Below are 20854 nucleotides of genomic sequence, written 5' to 3'. Positions count from 1 at the left end.
GCAATAATAGTGCCCATGGAGCCTTGTGCAGCTCCAGCGACCTCACTTCTGAGTCGAGGATGCCGAGGCCCAGGAGGTCAGAGCTGTCTCAGCCAGTAAGCGGTAGGGAGTCTGTCCCTTCTGGGGTCCTTGGCCTGTCCGAGGGCCCCAGGCAAGATCGTTGTCACCTCCTGGGCTCTGTCCACAGTTTCTCGTCTCATGGAAAGTGACAGAGATCATCCTGAGACGGTGGTTGGAGGCCCGATACTGACCTGACTCGAGTTTAAGCCTCGCCCCAGGTCTTCCCAAGAAGTCAGGTGCCGGCGAAGGCAGGTGGGCGTGTGTGGGTGACGTATAACGGGACTCATTGCTTTCCTTTTGCTGTTTGTACCTTTTTACAGCTGTGATGTTCTCCCCGGGGTCCCTTCTTGATTTTACACACACACACTCCAGGATCTGCCTGCGGGAGGATCTGCCTGCGGGACCCCTCTGCTCTCGTTCTGATGGGAGGTGGACAAACAGTAATTTTGTTTGCTCGTGAGTTGGCGTGGCTCTGACTACGAGACTCTCTGTGTCCATAAGCAGTGCTGGTTTCTCCATACCTGTGATGTCCCGATGAGACCTGAGGGGACCTTGCACCTGGGGGGCTAAAAGGTCTCTGAAGGTGGAGACCCCCTCTCTCACCCCCACAATGCTTTCTTTCTTTCTTTCTCGACAGAGGCTGAAATATGAAATCGCGGAAGTGATGACGGAGATCGACAACCTCACGTCCGTGGAGGAGAGGTGAGCAGCTGTGGCTGCACCTTCAGGTCACCCTCCAGCCGAGCTCGTGACGCCGTGGTGGCCACGGCGGAGCGGGCTTTGGGGCTAGGCAGCGGGGGGAGCCTGTCAGGGCCTCGTCCTCCTCCTCCGCCCCCCTCATCTTCCCTGCTTCTCCCTTCCCCACGTGGTCCAGTTCACCATCAGGCCTTGTAGTTGAGAAAGCTGCGCAGGCCCCTCAGAACACCCTGCCCAGACATGACCTTTCTGTGTAACAAGAAGCTCTGCTTTTGCTGAACAAGTTAGCAACTGTGAAAGAAAAGAGCTGCAGTGGCCGTACCTCTGCTGCTTCCACCTGGGCAGGGGGACCTGGGGGCCTGTGCCCTTTCCTTTCCTGAGTTGTCCTCCTGGGAGGGGACCTGAGCTCCCGGTGCTTTGTGCAAACGTCCAGTAACAACTTCTTAATTCAAACGCACAGCAAAACTACTCAGAGGAACAAGCAGATAGCCATGGGAAGGAAGAAATTCAACATGGATCCCAAGAAGGTAAGAGAACGTCTTCACTTTTCTGGCCTGTGAGAGACTGATGGATGGATGGATTGATCGATTTTAAAGACGTGCTCCCTCTTGGACAGGGGTGGGCATATGCCTCATAAAGACACTGAGTTGATGTTCAGTTTTACCACAAAGGGAGCTGCTGATGAGCGGGGGCAGCAGAAGTCCCTGGACCAGGAGGCCTTTCTTTGGGAAGTTCCAAGTCGGGGCTGGCCTCACAGGAGCTGCCTGACGCTCAGTTCCTTGGTTCCTCCAGGCCGAGCTTTTTGCTGGCCCTCAGGAGCCCCAGGCCAGGGAGTCGCATGGCCCATCGGGGCAGAGACGGTAGGTTTTATGGTCTAGGGGGTTAAAAGGTTCAAGGGAGAGGTCTTCCTTCCTTTCATTTACCTTAAAAAGAAGACATCTGTCTGAAAGACCAAGCGACTCCAGATTTAAGCCAATATCTTTCCTCAAGTTGGATTTTCTAGGAAAGCACCCCCCAAGAAATGAAACCTGCAACATGTAGCATCTTGTTTTTGAGATTTGAGCTAAAGGACCTATTAGCTGAACCTATAAAGCTTTGTGGAACACATGGCTCAGTCGTAACATCGTTTTGGTTTTGAGAAGAGTGGACCTGATCAGCCGCTAAGGTTCATGGTCTAGGAGAGGAGAGGAGAGACGTTGTCCACAGAGAGGTGGCCTCAGGCCCTCCCTGCCGGTGACTTCATTCCTCACTGGTCTTTTTTTGTTGTTGTTTGGTTGGTTGGTTGGTTGCACCAGATTTTAGTTGCGGCAGGTGGGCTCCTTAGTTGTGGCATGCGAACTCTTAGTTGCGGTATGCATGTGGGATCTAGTTCCCTGACCAGGGATCGAACCCTGGTTCGATCAGGCCCCCTGCATTGGGAGTGTGGAGTCTTATCCACTGCCCCACCAGGGAAGTCCCCTCACTGGTCTTTAATTTGTGTTCACTTCTAACGTCTTCCTTGTTTTTCCTGGCATCTCTGTACTAATTACTTAATTATTTGTTCATTCGGCAAATGTTTGCTGATGGCTGGAATTACACTGCGCAAGATCTCAGATCTGTAAATTTACATCTGTAGGTGCAAGCACAGTTGCAGATGTTATTTAAAGATATACGTACCACTTTTCCCTATTCAAGGTTTGCAAATTTGGGTTTTGTCAAGATATTAGCAGGGCTGCAGCACAAGAGGGTCTCTGTTTAACCCGGGTACTCTGGCCACTGTGAAAGTTTTCCTGTTGCTTCCTAATTCTCTGCTTACAGGGTATAAATCAACTCCAGATTGTCAGTGAGAACAATTCAAATTGTGAATTGGGTAATAATTTGATATTTGGGATTAGTAACAGTCTTTTTTTTTTTTTAGAAGTTGAGTTTATAGAGTAGAATTATCAGCAGATGTAATAAGCATTGGAAGCATCTCAGGAGAGAGACGGTCTAACGAGGATGTTTTAAACACTGGGCCTTAAATTTTCAAGTGCAGTGCAGGGTAGCACGCCATTCAGTTCATGGGGGAGATTCAGATCTTCTCTCGAAACAGACAAATAAGTACTTGCTTTGAGCGGTGCCTGAAGTCCTCACCATCAGGGTCTTGCCTGTTGTCTCATTTCACATATACTGTGTGTCAGATTTACAATAATGATGGCTAACGTTTATTGAGAAGTAGCTCTGTCAGGAGCTGTGCTAAGGAAGCATGTGGCCTGGTAGACTTTAGTCCCTGTGACGACCTCCTGAGGGTGGCTCCATCTTAATTCCTGTGTCACAGCTGGGGAGCGGCCAGGGAGCACAGAACCCGACTCTGAGACTCATGCCTGGAACTGTGGTGCTTCCTGGGCTCTGGCAGACTCTGGGGTTGGTTCGTAGGTGGCCTTGAGGCCAGCCTAGGTGGCCCAGGCCCCTGGCCAGCCCCGTGGTGTCTGCTGACCCGTCTCGGACATGGGTGTTTCATCTGCTGTGCTTGGGCTGCGGCGAATTGCACCACAGGCTTCGTTTTGTGTTACTGTTCACCTAAAAGAGTTTTTGAAATATTAATTCTCGGTTCCATTTGACAACTTACTTGTAATTATGTTGTGTGAAAAAACCACTTGACACATTTAGTCTTCATGTTTGCTTTTTCTGGGAATAATTATCAAGATTCTCTGGTTTTGTAGACTTGGTTTCAGCACTTGTAGTCAATGCCAGCCGTCATAACAAAATACCGTACACTGGGTGCCTTAAGCCACAGATTAATTTTTCTCACAGTTCTGGAGGCTGGATGTCCAAGATTATGGTGAGGTTCTGGTGAGGACCCTCTCCCTGACTTGCAGACGGCTGTCCAGTTGCTGTGTCCTCACATGGCAGAGAGGGTCAGGCTCTCTGGCATCTCTGCTTATAAAGACACTGATCCCATCAGACCAGGGCTCTGCCCAAATGACCTCATCGAACCCAAATCACCTCCCAAAGGGCCCACCTCCTAATACCATCATATTGGGGATTAGGACTTCAACATGGGAATTTTCAGGGGACACACGCATTCAGTCTGTAACAGCACCGGATGATCTCACAATTCAAACTTGCGTCTCCGCCATGGCCCAGGCCCCTATTAAACCACGTGACATTGTGAAACACGAGGCTCTTGTCAGAGTGAATTCGTTCTTTCAGGCCAGGAGGAAGATTTAAGTCCCAGAGCGATAACACACTGAGCAAGGAGCTTTGGCTTGTTCGGGTATGGGGATACCCAGGAGTAGCACTTGGGTTTATAAATACAGAAGAGAGACGGTTGATGAGATCAAGGAAGCTGAAAACACTCGGCAGACTCTCCCTTTTATTCCCAACTTCCTAGAAGTGCCTTTAAAAACATAATACATTGGGCTTCCCTGGTGGCGCAGTGGTTGAGAGTCCGCCTGCCGATGCAGGGGACACAGGTTCGATCGCTGGCCCTGGAAGATCCCACATGCCGTGGACCAAGTAAGCTCGTGTGCCACAACTACTGAGCCTGTGCTCTAGAGCCCGTGAGCCACAACTACTGAGCCCACGTGCCGCAACTACTGAAGCCTGTGCACCTAGAGCCCACGCTCCACAATGAGAGAAGCCACTGCAATGAGAAGCCCGCGCACCGCAACGAAGAGTAGTCCCTGCTCGCCGCAACCAGAGAAAGCCCGCGTGCAGCAACGAAGACCCAACACAGCCAAAAATAAATTAAAAAAAAGAAAAGAATCTGCCTGCCAATGCAGGGGACATGGGTTTGAGCCCTGGTCCGGGAAGATCCCACATGCCGCAAAGCAGCTAAGCCTGTGAGCCACAACTATTGAGCCTGCGCTCCAGAGCCCCTGAGCCACAACTACTGAGCCCGTGTGCCACAACTACTGAGGCCCACGTGCCTAGAGCCCCTGCTCCGCAACAAGAGAAGCCACCACAATGAGAAGCCTGTACACCGCAACCAAGAGTAGCCCCCGTTCGCTGCAACTAGAGAAAGCCCGCGCACAGCAACGAAGACCCAAGGCAGCCAAATAAATAAATTTAAAAAATAATAGTAAAAAAAAAATAAATTAAAAAAAACCTTTAAAGAAACTGGAGTGGAGGAAATATTTCAAAAAAAATATTGGAATATTTCAGAACTAGATTAAGATCAAGTCCTCAAATTCAAAGGGCTCACCAAATGCCAAGCAGGGTACATTTCTTAAAGACCTATATGCACAGATATATTGAGTAAGATATCAGGAAACCTGTGGATTAAGAGAAGTGTAGGAAATTTCCAGGAAGGAAAGAGCAGATTCTCTAAGAAGAAACAAAATCACAGCAAGCTCATCAGCAGCAGCAGCGAATCAAGGACAACAGGGAAATCGTGTTTTCCGAAGTCTGGGGAAAAGTGATTTAAATTAACCACTAAGACCTTCTCTGAGCGCCAGAAATGGAGTAGTTGGAGTAGTACATCTCTGATCCGGAGGTGAGCCCAAGGGCGAGATGTGGGATTGAAAAAAAGAAGAGCAGAGAGACCAGAAGAACTTACAGTTAAGTCTACATAGTGATTGTTGTGAGAATACTTTTAAAAGCTAAGTCCCAGATTCTCTCAATGTGTAAGTAGCAAGAAGGAAAGGAAGGAAATTAAAAGCTGGCTAAGGTTTTCTGGATGTTGGTAGATGAATATAAGTTTAAAAATTTGTTAAAATTAAGAGTCGCCACTAAAAATAGCAATAAAATAGGACTTCTGAATTATTAGCGTTTACCTGATGTATCTGTTTTCTAGGGCTGCCGTAACAAACCGCCACAACCTTGGTGGCTTCAATCAACAGAAACTCATTCTCTCGCAGTTCGGGAGCCCGGAAGCCCGAAGCCCAGGTGTGGGTGGGGCCTGTTCCTTCCCGAGGCTCCAAGGGAGCCTCTGCTGCAGCCTCTCTCGCAGCTCCCGGGGCTGCCAGCATCCTTGCCCGTGGCTGCATCCCTCCCGGCGTGTGACGTCTCCTCCTCTCTGGACAGGGGTGCGTGTCCTCAGGCCAAGAGCAGGCCTCTTCCTCTGCTCTGTCTCATCCCCTCCCAGGTGCAGCCAGCCCCTTTCTCCTTCGCAGCTGCTCTCTCTGCCTGTGGCCTGGGCTCACGCCAGTGGCTCCGTGTTCTCCACGACCAGGGAGGGCCTCCGTCCTTGCACAGGGAGCTCAGGCTTCCCTCGGGGCCTCCTCTGCCCGCCTTACGTGACGGTTAAGCACAGAAGGGCTCCCCTTGTGCCGAGCCCGTCTGCCATTCCGGATCCTGGGAGGTGGCTAGGTGGCGCTTCCTCTCGGATCCCAGTGATTGGGGAGCGTTGGGTTTTAGAGCAGGTCGAGTGCACCTGGAAGAATCCAGGAAAGCCTCATCTGCAGCCCGTTCAGTTCCGGGGGACACAGGCTGAGGGGGTTGCCGGTGCCCCTTGGCCGCAGAGATTGCCGGTCGGATGACTCTGCAGACAGCCGGCAGGGTGGGGAGAGAGCAGGGTCGGAAGGATGCAAGACCCTCTTGCAGCCTCGGCCCCGCTGAGGACACACAGCCAGGTAGCATCCGCAGAAGGGAGGCTGGCCGCTGGGCCACCACCCTCACTGGTATCACAGCCGAAGTGGTCACGAAAGACCAGGCCAGAACTGTCACCCCGATGTGAGCCTCGATCCCCCAGGGAGCCTCTGCTTCTGCTGGTCCCTTTGTCCCCGACCTCTGGCTCCTGGGAGGCCCTCTCCCCTGCCCCTACCGTGTTGGGAGCGGCAGAGTCTCCCGTCTCCACCCACAGCCAGCCCGTGAGTCCTCACGACAAGGACTCCAAGGGCTCCATCGAGGCAGCTGGGGGCAGCTCTGCCTCTGGCCTCTTGGCAGGGCTTTTAGGTCAGACTTGGAGCCTCTGCCCAGCTTCACAGAGCTCCCCTCCCTCACAGAGCCCTGAGGGCATCCCCAGCCCTGCAGTCTCCCCTCGCCTTGCTCCATGGGCACCTGGGCGTGGCGTCGTGTCCCCTGAGTAAGTAGCGCCAGCACCGCCCTTGTCCAAGGCCTTGTTTTCCGGAATTTGGGTGAGGACAGTGCACACCTAGGATCAGAATGCTTTGTTCCAGTGTGTGTGTGTCTTCAGATTTGGAAGATGATACCCAGGTGGCTGTACCCACTTACGCTCCCACCAGAAATATAGGGCAGTTAATTTAAGATTGTCAGACTTAGTTTTTTTTGGTAAACTTTTTTTTTTTGGAAGAATAACATGGTGCCCAAATTTAAATGTACAGCTTGAAGAATTTTAACAAATTTAAATATTCATGTGACCACAACCCGGAACAAGACGCAGCTGTGGAACATCACAGGGCACCTTCCTGGCGTCTCCTCCTAGGGAATGAATTCTGAGCTATCAGCATAGATGAGCGTTACCTTTTAAAAAATTTACGTAGGTGGAATTACAATATGCTGAGTCCTTTTATCCATGTCACGTCTGTAGATTCATCTGTGCTATTGTTTATTCCATCTCGTGCTATAGTCTTCCATCATGTGAACGTGCTACAATGTACTTGTCGGTTCTCTTACTGACCCACTGTTGGGTTGTTTCCAGTTTTTAGAAATTCTGAATGAGGCTGCTGTGGACATTCATGTGTTTAAAAAAATGAATAGACCCTTCAGATGCATTCATGGGGCATGAGGGATCCCTGGTCTTGGGCCCTTAGGCTGTTAGCTGCATTTGTAGAAACAGCTTCTGGGCAGAATCCCCTCTTCCCTTACAAGCTTTCCAACATGTATTTTGAAACCAGCTCAGAAGCTCTGCCCGAGGTAAATTTTTGCTGTTATTAGGGCTTCCCGTGAGACAGAGAAGCGATAGTTCGGGCCCAGCAGCCCCTCTGCATCCGTTCATAGAGACTGTTGGGCTGGTCTCCGTAGGTCCTTCCACGGGTGTGGATTTGACTGCTGTGTGCTCAGTGGCATGGTGACTGGTCACCTGTTCAGCCACAGGTGGCTGCACATCCGTGAAGACAGCTTATGCAGCGGGCTGTCTTCTCACGGCGGAGGTGGCCGCAGGGCGTCGAGTGGCTCCCAGGTGGCAGGGCTGGGGTCCTGTGTGCTTCCCAGCCTTTCCCTGTATGCCGGCTGCAAGGGCTCCTGCCATCACATCTGCATTCAGGGCAGGAAGGAGGAGGAAAGAGCTGTCAGGTCCCCTTTTATCAGGAAAGGAGCAGCTTTCCTGGGTCCTCCTCACAGACTTCATCTCTGTTTGACCAGATCTGTTCACAAGGTCATTTCTGGTTGCAGGGGAGTCTGGGAAGCGGGGCTTGGGATGGGTGTTGGGTTGGTCAACCATGTACGATGTGTTCCTGTCGCACACAGCACAGATCCTTTTCCCGAGCTGGGGAAATTCGGTGTCATTGTTCCTTCTGCCTTTATAATCTCTAATAACACTTAGAACGGTTTGTTCAGTAACTTGTTTGTCTCTTAGCCTGTTCATTTGCCACGAGGCGTGGAAGTGCTTTTCTCTGATGGGTAAAATGTGTTACAGTGATGTGAGAATCCCATCGTGCTCTTGTATTAGTTTTGCCATGTCCGAACCAGTAAGGTCATGACACTAAATGTATTTATCTTTGAAATACGAGTCTGGTGACCCTCCTAACCGGTGCTTCCTTTTGACGCTCCTATTCAGGGAATTCAGTTTCTAATAGAGAACGACCTGCTGCAGTGCTCCCCGGAGGACGTGGCCCAGTTCTTGTATAAAGGGGAAGGCCTGAATAAGACGGTGATCGGGGACTACCTGGGTGAAAGGTGAGTTCAAGGGCAGGGGGCAGCCTGCCCACCCGGGCCGACCCTTGCATCAGGGTCTATCATGTGGGCTCTGCGGGTGGCTGTGCTGGCCAAGCGAGTCCAGCGCAGCCACCTCCTCCCCTGTGCCCTTGTGAGCAGAGAGGTGTGGGTGTCCTGGGGCTGGGCGGGGTCGCTGTTCTTCTGGAATCCTCTGCTCATCCAGGAAACCAGGACAGAACCAAGAATGCCACTGCCTCCCGCTCCTTGCCTCGGAAAGCGTCTTTGGTTGTTTTGCACAGAAATACCCGGATCTCTCAGCTGTCGCCTTTCCCCTGTTAGTTGGGGGTATGAGTAAAGGTAGAAGGTTGTTATTTTTTAAATGGAGAGCGGCCAGTCAGGCTTACTTTCTCGACCTTCTCCACTTAAAAGTCCACTGACTCTGCTTAACAGAGGGCAGGGCAGGAGTCCTCAGGCAGCGCTTCCCCTGAATGTGTCAGAATAGACTTGGGCAAGGAGCAGACAGCAGTGTTTTTAAACAGAAGGCCAGCAGTCGCTCAACCAGCGTGGTTTCTGTTTCGAGCTTTTCATTAAAAATACTTGATCAAAAGTGAAAAGCAGAACACTTCCCAGCTCACTCTGTGAGGCCAGTGCTACCTGATACCAAAATCAAAGACATCACAGGAAAAGAAGTCTACAGACCAATATCACTTACGACTGTAGAAGGAAAAATCCTCACCTAAATCCTAGCAAATCAAATCCAGCAATATCGAAGAAGGATTATGCACCAGAGCCCTTGAACAGCACGGGTTTGAACTGTGCAGGTTGACTCGTATGTGGATTTTTTTCCGTAGTAAATACTGCAGAACTACGTGATCCACGGTTGGTTGAATCTGCGGATGCAGAACCGTGGAGATGGAGGAACCCCGTATGTACAGGGCTGTGTAAGTTTACACACATTTTCAACTGAGTGGAGGGTCGCTGCCCCTAACCCCCATGTTGTTCAAGGGTCAAGTGTATTCATTATCTTACGAATGCCAGGTTAGTTCAACATACGCAGATCAGTTATCAATAGATGCGATGTCAGTAGAATGAAGAGCAAAACCCACACGATCATCCCAGTAGATTTAGGAAGAGCATCTGACAACATTTACTGCTTCATAATAAAAACACTCCAACTAGGAAGAGAAGGGAACTTCCTCAGCATTATAGAGGGCACCTGTGAAAACCCCACAACTTCATGCTTTCCCCTGAAGATCAAGACTGTTCTCAGCACTTCCATTCAACTTGGTACTGGCAGTTTGAGCCAAGGCAGTTAGGCAGGAAAATGAAATTAAAGGCATCTAATTTGTAAAGGAAGGATTAAAACCGTTTCTATTTGCAGATAACATAATCTGGCATATGGAAAATCCTGGGGAATCACTAACAAGCTGTTAGAACTAATAATTTCAGTAATGTTGCAAGATATCAGATCAATATACAGTTTCACTCATATGTCTGTACAGTAGCAATGAAAATGCTAAAAAGGATATTATAAGAAAACAGCTCCATTTACAGTAGCATTAAAAAGAATAAGACACTTAGGAATAAATTTTAACAAAAGAACACAATTTTTACTCTGAAAACTGTAACGTATTATTGAAAAAAATTAAAAGATCCAAATAAGTGGAAAGACATCCATGTTCATGGATTAGAAGACTTAATATTGCAAAAATGGCGGTACCTTCCACACTGATAAACAAATTTAACACGGGACTTCTCTGGTGGCGCAGCGGCAGGGGACACAGGTTCGAGCCCTGGTCCGGGAAGATCCCACATGCTACGGAGCAACTCAGCCTGTGCACCACGACTACTGAGCCTGTGCTCTAGAGCCCGTGAGCCACAACTGCTGAGCCCGTGTGCCACAACTACTGAAGCCCGTGCGCCTAGAGCCCGTGCTTCACAACAAGAGAAGCCTCCGCAGTGAGAAGCCCGTGCACTGCAACGAGGAGTGGCCTCTGCTTGCTGCAACTAGAGAAAGCCTGTGCGCAGCAACAAAGACCCAACGCAGCGAAAAAATAATTAAAAAATTTTTTAATTAAAAACAAACAAAACAAATTTAACATACTCCCTAGCAAAATCTGAGCTAACTTCTTTGTAGAGGTTGACAAGCTCATCCCATAATTCATGTAGAAATTCAGGGGACCCAGAATAGCCACAACTGTCTTGGAAAAAGAAGAACAAAGTTGGAGAACTTACACTTGCCCATTACAAAACAGACTAAAGCTACACTAATCAAGACAGTGTGGTATTGGCATAAGAGTAGAAGGAAAGGCCATGGAATAGAATTGAGAATCCAGAAATAAACCCTCATATATACATCAACTGAGGGGCCAACACAATTCAACGGGGGAACGAATGGTCCTTTCAGCACGTGGTGTGGGGACCGCTGGACAGCCACCTGCAAAAAGAGTGTCACTGGGTCACTCACCATATACAGAAATTAAAGTGGGTCAAAGACCTAAGTATAAGCACTTAAACTATAAAACACTGAGAAGAAAACACAGGGGTAAATCTCTGTGACCTTAGATTAGGCAAGGGTTTCTTAGATATGACAGCAAAAGAAAAAAGTAGAATCATCAAATTTCAAAACATCTGTGCTTCAGAGGACATCCTCAAGAAAGGGAGAAGACAACCCAGAGAATAGAAAATATTTGCAGGTCATATATAAATGTGATGAAGACTTGTATCTAGTATATTAAAAGAATTCTTACAACTCAATAAGACAAATAATTATAAAATGGGCCAAGGATCTGAATAGACATTCATCCAAAGAGGATATATACATAGGCATATGATAAAGCTAATAAGCGTATGATGAGATGCTCAACATCAGTAGTCATCAGGGAAATGCAGCTCAAAACCACAGTGAGACAGCACTTCATATCCACCGGGAAGGCTATAATTAAAGAAGATGATAAATGTTGGTGAGGATGTGGAGAAACTGGAACCCTCATACACCGCTATATAAAAAATGGTGCAGGGCTCCCCTGGTGGCGCAGTGGTTGAGAGTCCGCCTGCTGATGCAGGGGACGCAGGTTCGTGCCCCGGACCGGGAAGATCCCACATGCCGCGGAGTGGCTGGGCCCGTGAGCCATGGCCGCTGAGCCTGCGCGTCCGGAGCCTGTGCTCCGCAACGGGAGAGGCCGCAACAGTGAGAGGCCCGCGTACCGCAAAAAAAAAAAAAAAACAAAAAAACAAACGGTGCAGCCACTTTGGAAAGTAGTTGGCAGTTCTTCAAAATGGTAAACTTACCATGTGATCCAGTAATTCTACTCTAGTTACAAACCCAAGGGGGAAAAAGAAACTTGCATGCACAAAAACTTGTGCACCAATGTTCACAGCCACATTACAGCCCCAAAGTGGAAACAATTCGAATGTCCAGCAACTGACGAATGGATAAAGAAAATGTGGTCTCTCCACATAATGCAATGTTATTTGGCATTAAGAAGAAAGGAAGTATTGATACATGCTACAACATGGATTTAAAACATTCAAAACATTATGATAGGAAAAGAAGTCAGTCACAAAAAGGCCACGATGTCGTGTTATTCCATTTTATATGAAATGCTCAGAATTGGCGGATTTTTTTTTTAGAGACAGAAAACAGGGGTTGCCTGGCGCTGGGGCACCGTGAGGATTGGGAGGCGATGGTTCAGGTGTGGGCGTTCTTTCTGGGGGAATGAAAATGTTCCAGAATTGCTCGTGGTGATGGTTGCACAGATCTGTGATATACTAAATATGCTAAAAACTGTTGAATTATACACTTGAAATGGGTGAACAATATAGATTGTGAATTATGTTTCCACAAAGCTGTTTTTTAAAAAAATGGAAGGGTCTCCTAGGAGTTCAGGCACCGAGTCTAACAGGCACCTAGCACAGGACAACGTGCTAGGAGGGCCAGAGTCTGAGTGACTCCCCGGCGTCCTCTGGCTGATGTGCGACTACAGAGATTAAATTAACTATGACGTTAGTGTAATGCGCGGTCTGGCAGTGCCTGCAGATTTGTAGTCCAAAAATATGGGGACTTCCCTGCTGGCACAGTAGTTAAGAATCTGCCTGCCGATGCAGGGGACACAGGTTCGAGCCCCGGTCTGGGAAGATCTCACGTGCCGCAGAGCAACTAAGCCCGTGCGCCAGAACTACTGAGCCTGTGCTCTAGAGCCCGCGAGCCACAACTACTGAAGCCTGCCTGCTGCAACTACTGAAGCCCGCGTGCCTAGAGCTCGTGCTCTGCCACAAGAGAAGCCACCGCAATGAAGAGTAGCACCCATTCGCTGCAACTAGAGAAAGGCCGCACGCAGCAATGAAGACCCAACGCAGCCAAAAAAGAGAAAGAAATGAAGTCCTGGCTCCGTGCCAGGCACTGTTCTAGGTGCTTGGGTGGCGTTGGTACCTCCGCTGTGGAACTGCGTTGGCTGCCGTAATACAGACAGTACATAACAAGCAAACTAAATAAGCAAACATGGTATGTCAGAGGTGACCAGGGCAAAGGGACCGCGGAAGAGCTGGGCGAGTGGGTAGCAGTGTGACAGGCTGGTCAGGGCGTCCGACTGGGGCGGCGGCACCTGTGTGGGGATGCGGGGAGGGGCGGCTGTGCTCAGGGTGATGGGAAGTGGGGGTGTGGAAGGCTCCCGGCGGGGGAGGGGCAGGGATGTGTGTTCCGTCTGGAGCAGATGGTCCCTGTGCGGAGCGAGCGGCAGAGCGGAGGCGGGAGCGGGGAGGGTGGCTCTGGCCAGGCTGGCGGCTGCTCCGGAGGTGAGAGGCGCTCAGGCTCTGGCTCTGAGGTCCAGGGAGAGCTGGGGGGAAGGTCTGGCCGGGGTGATGCGGCGGTGAGAGGCTCCGGGCCGTGGGCCGAGCCGCCTGGGAGGTGGGGCATCGGGGCGAGGAGCTTGCGAGGCCTGGTGGGCGGTCGGGTGGAGAGCTCTGGAGAGTGGCCTGGCCTGCAGGCAGTCCCTGGAGGGCTGGCGCGGAGGCAGAATTGAATTCGCAGGACTGAGGCCCCCGACACCGCCCTCCAGCGAGGGATGGGTGGAGCCCCCCTGCCTTGGGGGGCTTCACACTGGCTGCAAGCTGAGCACTGAACACCTGTGAGCCCGGACCCCCCGCTCCTCCTCTCCGGGTGGAGGTGGCGGCCTCACGGCGGGGCTCCCTGAGCTCCGGGACCCTGCTGTGTGCCGTCTTGCCTTCAACGCGGACTTTAGAACAGACCACTGTGCTGGGTCACAGGCCTGTCCCTGCTGCACAAATCTGTACCCCAGCCTGCCTGCCACTCCTCTGGTGCTCAGCACGCTTGCGCGCACGCACGCACGTGTACACACACCCACCCGCCCCGAGCGTGCCCTTTACGAAGTCTCGCGGCCTTTCAGCAGGACACCAGCTGGTGGGTGCAGCGTTGGACAAACCAGGGCCCGAGAGCCAGTCTTTCCAGCGGGCTGAGTGCTCACTGCTTCCCGGGAGGGTCCCATCCACACCCCTTTCTGCACACCCAGGGCTTGGAGCCCCAGGGCCCTCAGGCAGCAGCCCCACACCTGCCACCAGCTCATCTCAAAGAAAAAGGAGGGGGTGAAGTTGCAAAACATACTTTGTGCTGGGGCCTCTTCCCACCTCGGGTGTCATCCTTAGCCCTCGGGTGGGTGGTGTCGTCGCAGTCTCAGGGGTGCTGAGCTGCAGCCGTTCCTTGCTGTTGACAGGTCATGGGCCTGTACCTGTGGAGGTGAGCATCTTCAGGTGAGGCCTGGCCTGCTCTCCCGGGAGGGCGAGTTACAGGTGTCCCCATGGTCAGTGGGAGCGGCTTGGAGTTAAAATGCCAGTGTATTGAGCTGTCGCTGTTAATGTCATTTCAGTTTTTTTGTCATAAAACTTTACCTTTTTTACTGTGTTCTCATGCTAAGTTTCGTTTTTAAAAGCTAGTTATTAACGTAAGGCGTTACTTCTCTTCCAAACCATCCTTTCTGGGTCCAGGACTGTGCTTTCTGCCATATGACCCTGGAGGAGTTGCTTCCTGTCTCTGAGCTTCAAGATCCCACCTGGGAGGTGGGAACGAGATTAGCACCTGCCTCGTGGTGGTTTTGGAGGTTGAGGATCTGTACCAAGCACCTGGGTCGGTGCCTTACAGCTCAGTGCAGGGAACTCGGAACGTTGGCCATCAGGCTTGTATTTGGGGTCTTACCCTAACTCGTACTGATGGTGAAGTAAACGCTTAATATCCTACAGGGTCTCTCCTTTGTTTTCAGCCTGAAAACAAACGCACAGTGAAAAATACCTGATCTTTTAGTCCTGTGACGATAAAAACCGTGAAAACTTGCTCTAGGAGGTGTCGTTTAAAATTACTGAAATACACGCAGTGAGGCTGTAGATTACGTTTTCTCTCCCAGGGATGAATTTAACATCAAGGTTCTTCAAGCCTTTGTGGAACTCCACGAGTTTGCCGATCTCAACCTTGTACAAGCCTTAAGGTGAGTGTTTCATCACCTGCTCTTGTGCAGAGGGAGGGAGGGTGGCCCAGCGGTGCCGGGTGACCCACTGGCAAGCTAAGGGCCTCTGCAGACCTGCAGCCTGGTGGGGAGGGTGGGGGGGGGGGTGTCGGGCCACGCCTGAATCCTTGTGGCCGCCGGTCCTGCGTTCCATTCATAGTTGCTTTGCTTTTTCATTTTGTGTGATATTTGACAGTTGTGGGCGTGCCTCCTTCCCACTTCTGCACGTGGTCTCAGCGCCGCCTGGGCACGGGCCCACTTTACGCCACATTTGGCCTTGAACACCAACCGTGTGGACACCCAGCATGTGCCTGGGAGGGTGTGGGTTTCCTGCCATCGGAGGCCACCCCTGGCCCCAGCGTGCCCGACGGCCTTGGCTGGTCCTGGTCTGGCCTTTCTCCTCCGTGGTCTGCCCCAGCTCGAGCCTGTTTCCTTGTGGCCGTTCCCCCACCTGTGGACCAAGGTGGCAGCCGTGTTGCTGTCTGCCACTCGCGTCTGTGGGCTCAGCCCCTGGCCTCGGCTGAAGGACACACTGGCGGGTTCCAATCCTGTAGCCGTGGTTCAGGAGTTTTAGATTCAGTGTTTGAAAATGGTGTCACGGGGAGGTGCAGGCTTGGCGAGCCTGGGGTGCGTCCACGTGGATTCTGTTCCTCTGGGTCAGTGTCTGGCGCAGAGCCGCGGGGGCTCCCGACTCGCTCCCGCAAGTGGGTGGCGGAGCACAGACAGCGGCTGTGCCACTGTGTCCCGTGGGTCCCCGCGCTCCGCCCGCAGCCCCGACCGGGGCCTCTAGGCGCGGAGGCGCCGCCCAGCCGGACCGTGGAGACGCGCATGTCCCCCTGGTTCTCGTCCCCCTGCAGGCAGTTCCTGTGGAGCTTCAGACTCCCGGGCGAGGCGCAGAAGATCGACCGCATGATGGAAGCGTTCGCGGCTCGCTACTGCCTGTGCAACCCCGGCGTCTTCCAGTCCACGGGTGAGCGCGGGCTGCGGGCGCGGGGCACACGCAGGGGCGTCGCGCGCTGGGCCAGCGCTGACGCCCCGCGGCCCTGACTCCCCCCAGATACGTGCTACGTGCTGTCCTTCGCCATCATCATGCTCAACACCAGCCTTCACAACCACAACGTGCGCGACAAGCCCACAGCCGAGCGCTTTGTCACCATGAACCGCGGCATCAACGAGGGCGGGGACCTCCCTGAGGAGCTGCTACGGGTGAGCCCCTGCGTCCCCCGTCCCCGATCTCTGTGCTCAGGAGCGTCAGGCTCAGCTCAAGGGCAGCGGCACCAGGTCGTTTGTTTCACGGCGTCTTAACAGGGTCCCTGGGCCCCGTGTTGGGGGGGTGACGCGGGGGCGGCCGTTCCTCCTTCGCCTGAGTCCCCGCGCCCGCTGCCTTCCCGCCTCGCAGAACCTGTACGAAAGCATCAAGAACGAGCCGTTTAAGATTCCCGAGGACGATGGCAACGACCTGACGCACACGTTCTTCAACCCGGACCGGGAGGGCTGGCTCCTGAAGCTGGGTGAGCGGCGCTGGGGGCGGGACCGAGCCGAGGCCCCTCCTCCCGCGGCAGCAGCCCCAGCGGTGCCTCCCCGACCGGAGGCACGAACGCTCCACTGAGCATCCCACGCGCCCTGCCGAGCGAGGCCATTCTGCCGGGGCCGCACGCAGTGCCCGTCCCAGCAAACTGCCCCCCCTAGTGTCCAGATAAGCCCACGGCAGTTTCTGTACCAGAGGCAGGCGCCGCCACCCCGGAACCTGCCGCCTCTCTTGGTTTGGTGTGGCTGATTTTTGATGAGTGGTTTAAATGTGCCTTCTTGTTGTTTTCCTTCTGCTTGTGGCTCCCACCTTTCTGTTCTGTGACGGGCTGTCCCTGCTTGTTCTGCGTTAGGAGGTACGTACCCAGTGGCTTCCTGCCCCTTCCCAGCTTCTTTTTCCTCTCCTTTCTCTCTGTCGGTTTGTGTGAAGCTCTGACTTGGCTGTCATCCATCTGGCCCTTATGGCTTCGGACGTGCTGGGGTCACCTCATCCTCCTTGCAGGGTGCGGCGGCCATGACGCCCACCGGGGCTGGGTGAGAAGTGAGGGACCGGAGGCGCGTGGGGATGCCCAGGGGGGACAAGCTCACGCCTCCGTGTCCTCAGGGCCTGAGCCGGGAGGTCTAAATCACCCGCCGCCCACTCACCGGGCGGTGCATGTCTGCACCACCTGTGTAGAGTCCAGCAGCGTTTTAAGGACTTCATAACCACTGACAAACAAGTAGGATAGCATTTTTATTTTCTGGGCAATTTTAGGAATTGGTAGGGGTTTTTTACTCTGGTCGGGGTTGGGATTTCCACCTTCCTGTGACATTGGAGCCTGAGAGATCTGACACATCACCCAGGCATTGTGCAAACACCGGGGCCTACGGAGTTCTGGTGACTTCGTGCCTTTAACTGAGAGGGGATAAGCATGGGCCTGGTGACAGTGTGACAGTGTGGCGGGCGTGGGGGTGCGCAACGCCAGTCAGCTGTTCTGATTTGGGGTCTTGCTCTGACCTTCCTCTGGCTACGCCAGGGTTTGGAAGAGTTCTGGATCTTGGCCTAAAAACCCAGAACTGTAGCCTTGGACTTGAATGGCTGAGTAACCTTCCAGAGGCACCAGATTTTGAGATCCCATGCAGCCTGTGGTCCCGGGGTGAGGGCAGAGGAAGGTGCCCAGAAGAGCGCTTGGGCCCTTCCTGTTGCTGTGTTGCCAGCAAGTGTCCCCCTCGGAATGGTGACAGCACAAGCGGGCCCGGCAGCCAGTGTGCCCCAGGGCCAGCGGGGATGTGGCTGGCTCTGGAGACTGAACAAAATGAGTGACAACAGGCCTGTGACCTGATTGAGCAGATAAGCGGGCCACAGTGCCAGTGCACAGAGCACCGTCACGAGCCGCAGGGCTGGCTGGCACCCAGCGTCTGCTGCTTCCCTGCTCCCGAGGCCCCGCGCTCGTGTCCTCGTTAAGGCTACAGAGCTGGTGGTGGCGCAGCTCACACCTGGAGCCCGGAGCCTTGGCTCCCGAGGCAGCTCTGCTCTCAGGGCTCTTAGCGTCCCCAGGGGGATCCCAGCACACTGGTGGCCCATCTGCACTCCGGACTTCTGCCAACAGTTCTGACGCTGGCCAAGCTGCTGGGAAGGGTCACTGGGTGTCAGTCCCCGAGGGACCGAGGAGGCGGTCTGTCTGCAGGAAGCAGATGCGGAGGCTGCGTTGGGTTGGGCCTGGGTGCAGCGCCTATACTCGGTGAGGACACGCAGCCCTGGGCCCCTGCATGGCCTGGACACATGGGCAGAGAAGCCAGAATTGTGGCCACGCACGTGCTGGGATAGGAACGGAGATCGCAGTGTGACTTGCTTGGTTGTCTCTCATCGTGAGTTAGAGGACACTGCACTTGAGGAGGCCCGGGTGCCCTGCCGGAGCAGAGCTTGGTGGTGTCGCTTCACGCTGGCACAGTAAATACCATGTAGTCACTATGTTTTGAGAATGAGTCAGTTGTGTCAACGCAGACAGGAGTGCGGTCAGAGTGGGGCTGGCGTGGAGAAGAGGCGTGCGCGATGTGCACGAGAGCGCGTGTCTGCTAACAGCCGTGCCAGCAGCAGGGTGTTTACAAAGAGAAAGTGGGTGCTTATACTAGTCAGGTGTTGCCAGGCTCCTTCCTATAGGTGTGTGTGTGTCCCCGCGTCCTGAAGTCCAGCCGCAAACACGTGCATGAGTGGAGCCGCTCGGTCTCCCTCATCAAAACCTGCTGGGGCTCGGAGACCAAGAGCATCACCACCAGCCACCCTGAAAAGGGGCTTGGGGCTGGGCTGGGCTCAGGGGTCAACGCAGACCACACACCTCCATCTTGATGCCCACAGCCCCCAGCCCGAGAGGCTCCCCTGGTCTCAAGAGCTGGACCAGGGAGGGCTCCTCCAGACTTGCCACTGAACTTGGGCGCAGGGTGGGTGGGAACCCAGGTACGAAGAGCCGAGAGGCCTTCCAGGGAACAGAGAGCCCTGATGGGCCTGCACGCAGGGTTCGGGGAGTGAGAACCCAGCCCATGGGTCTGAGAGACACGGGTTGGGTGGTGCCTCAAGGGGATGGAGGCCTTGGGGGGATGAAGGCTTCTGATGGGGATGGGAAGCGAGATGGGGGGAGATGGGGAATCTGGGGACTTTCCTTCAGGGCATGGCTGAGGCTGCCTCCCCGCATGGCCGCCCCGTATACCCAGCCTGCCTGCGGCCGTCACTAGGACAGACGTATCATCAGTGACGCAGGGGTGAGGGTCTCAGTCCCTGAGGACCCCTCAGTGGCACTGAATCTGAAGGCGGGGCTCCCTCCCTGCAGCTGGGTGTCCTCATGCGTGTCTCTCCCCCCCCCCCCCCGCCCCAGATCTCCACAAACGTCAGGCCCTCGTGCCTCGGCCCTCAGGGTGACCTTCATGTCCCTTCATGTCCCCCTGTGTCCCTGTCTGGGCTCCCCAAGCTCCTCACAGCAGGGACCGGGTTTATGACCCTTGGCCATGAGGGTCTTGCCTGCCTGCACGTCCCCTGGGGAGCAGTGGGTCAGGGGAGCCGCTGCTTGCCTTGTGCCCGTAGATCGTGGGCACCTGTCACCAGGCTCATGTTTTCTCTTTCAGTTTTTGTTTTTAAACTTTGTATCAGGAGCAAAAACTAGAAATGGAAACCAGTTTGTTTCTGCTGTATATTTGAGGGTAAAAGAGATTTTCTTTTCCATAGTGTAAAGAGAGTAGGTGCAGATGAGCTCTGTGTGTGCTGTGTGTGTGTGTGTGTACACGTGTGTGTCCCAGATCTTAAGAGATTAATTCAATCTAATAATTCCCTGGGCCAAGGCGTAATCGATTTTGATGGATCCCAGGGCCGCCTGAAGTCCTCAGTAATGTGATGATGGCCCTGACGTAACGGGATTAAGTCCTGGACAGACCTGCATCCTGTTGTCATTTCCATGTGGGGAAATTAAGACCATTCATCATGACTAACTCTTGCAGGAAGCAGATTTGGGAAGCGCTCATCTGGGTGCCGCGCAGGCAGGCGGGGTGCATGCGGGGCGGGGCAGGCAGCACAGCACGGCCAGCATTTGGCTGAGTGGCGGGCGGAATCGGGGGGCAGAATGTGAAACATTTTCCTCGAGGAAGGAAACTTAAAACCCAGCTCGGCCCCTGTGGCATTTATGAAAAGCGCACTAACTTGTGTAGGGCCCGCGCCGCCCTGACTCACGGGGTCCCTCTGCTCTTAGGGGGGCGCGTGAAAACCTGGAAGCGGCGCTGGTTCATCCTCACCGACAACTGCCTTTATTACTTTGAATACACGACGGTAAGTGCAGGGCAAGTGCGGGGCTGCCCGTCCTCCGCGTCGCGTCGCGGGACCCTCCGCGGGTGCCGGGGGAGGCTGGCTGAGCGCTCTCCTCCCGCAGGATAAGGAGCCCCGGGGAATCATCCCGCTGGAGAACCTGAGCATCCGGGAGGTGGAAGACCCGCGGAAACCCGTAAGCTGGCTTCCCTGCCCCCCGCCCTCCCTCCCCTCCCCTCCCCTCCCCTCCCCCCGGCGCCGGGTGACTGTCGTGTCTGTCTCCACCAGAACTGTTTCGAGCTTTATAACCCGAGCCACAAAGGGCAGGTCATCAAAGCCTGTAAGACGGAGGCGGACGGCCGGGTGGTGGAGGGCAACCACGTGGTGTACCGCATCTCGGCGCCCAGCCCCGAGGAGAAGGAGGAGTGGATGAAGTCCATCCGGTGCGCCCCCGGGCCAGCGGGGGCGGGGCCGGAGGGCGGGGCCCGGGGCTGTGGGTGGGTCACATGGGGGTGGGGGCAGAGGGGGCGGGGCCGCGCGGGGGAGGACCGGCCCT

At 53.8% G+C, this 20854-nt stretch overlaps 1 protein-coding gene across 2 annotated transcripts in view; it reads left to right on the top strand.

Moving 5' to 3' along the window:
- Positions 1–20854, top strand: part of CYTH3 (cytohesin 3) — a 90748-nt gene that overhangs the window by 66868 nt on the left and 3026 nt on the right. For both annotated transcript variants that reach the window (XM_049699476.1, XM_033426855.2), the window contains exons 3-12: positions 698–762; positions 1217–1283; positions 8396–8514; positions 14907–14987; positions 15863–15975; positions 16063–16211; positions 16405–16516; positions 20246–20322; positions 20423–20494; positions 20587–20741. In XM_049699476.1, coding sequence (XP_049555433.1) covers positions 698–762; positions 1217–1283; positions 8396–8514; positions 14907–14987; positions 15863–15975; positions 16063–16211; positions 16405–16516; positions 20246–20322; positions 20423–20494; positions 20587–20741 — 1010 coding nt within the window. The remainder of the gene's footprint in view (positions 1–697; positions 763–1216; positions 1284–8395; positions 8515–14906; positions 14988–15862; positions 15976–16062; positions 16212–16404; positions 16517–20245; positions 20323–20422; positions 20495–20586; positions 20742–20854) is intronic.

This window comes from Orcinus orca, chromosome 16, assembly GCF_937001465.1.
Source record: "Orcinus orca chromosome 16, mOrcOrc1.1, whole genome shotgun sequence".
Classification (NCBI taxonomy): Eukaryota; Metazoa; Chordata; class Mammalia; order Artiodactyla; family Delphinidae; genus Orcinus; species Orcinus orca.
Note: the sequence above shows the minus strand (reverse complement) of the source record. Positions and strands in the feature narration are given on the sequence as shown.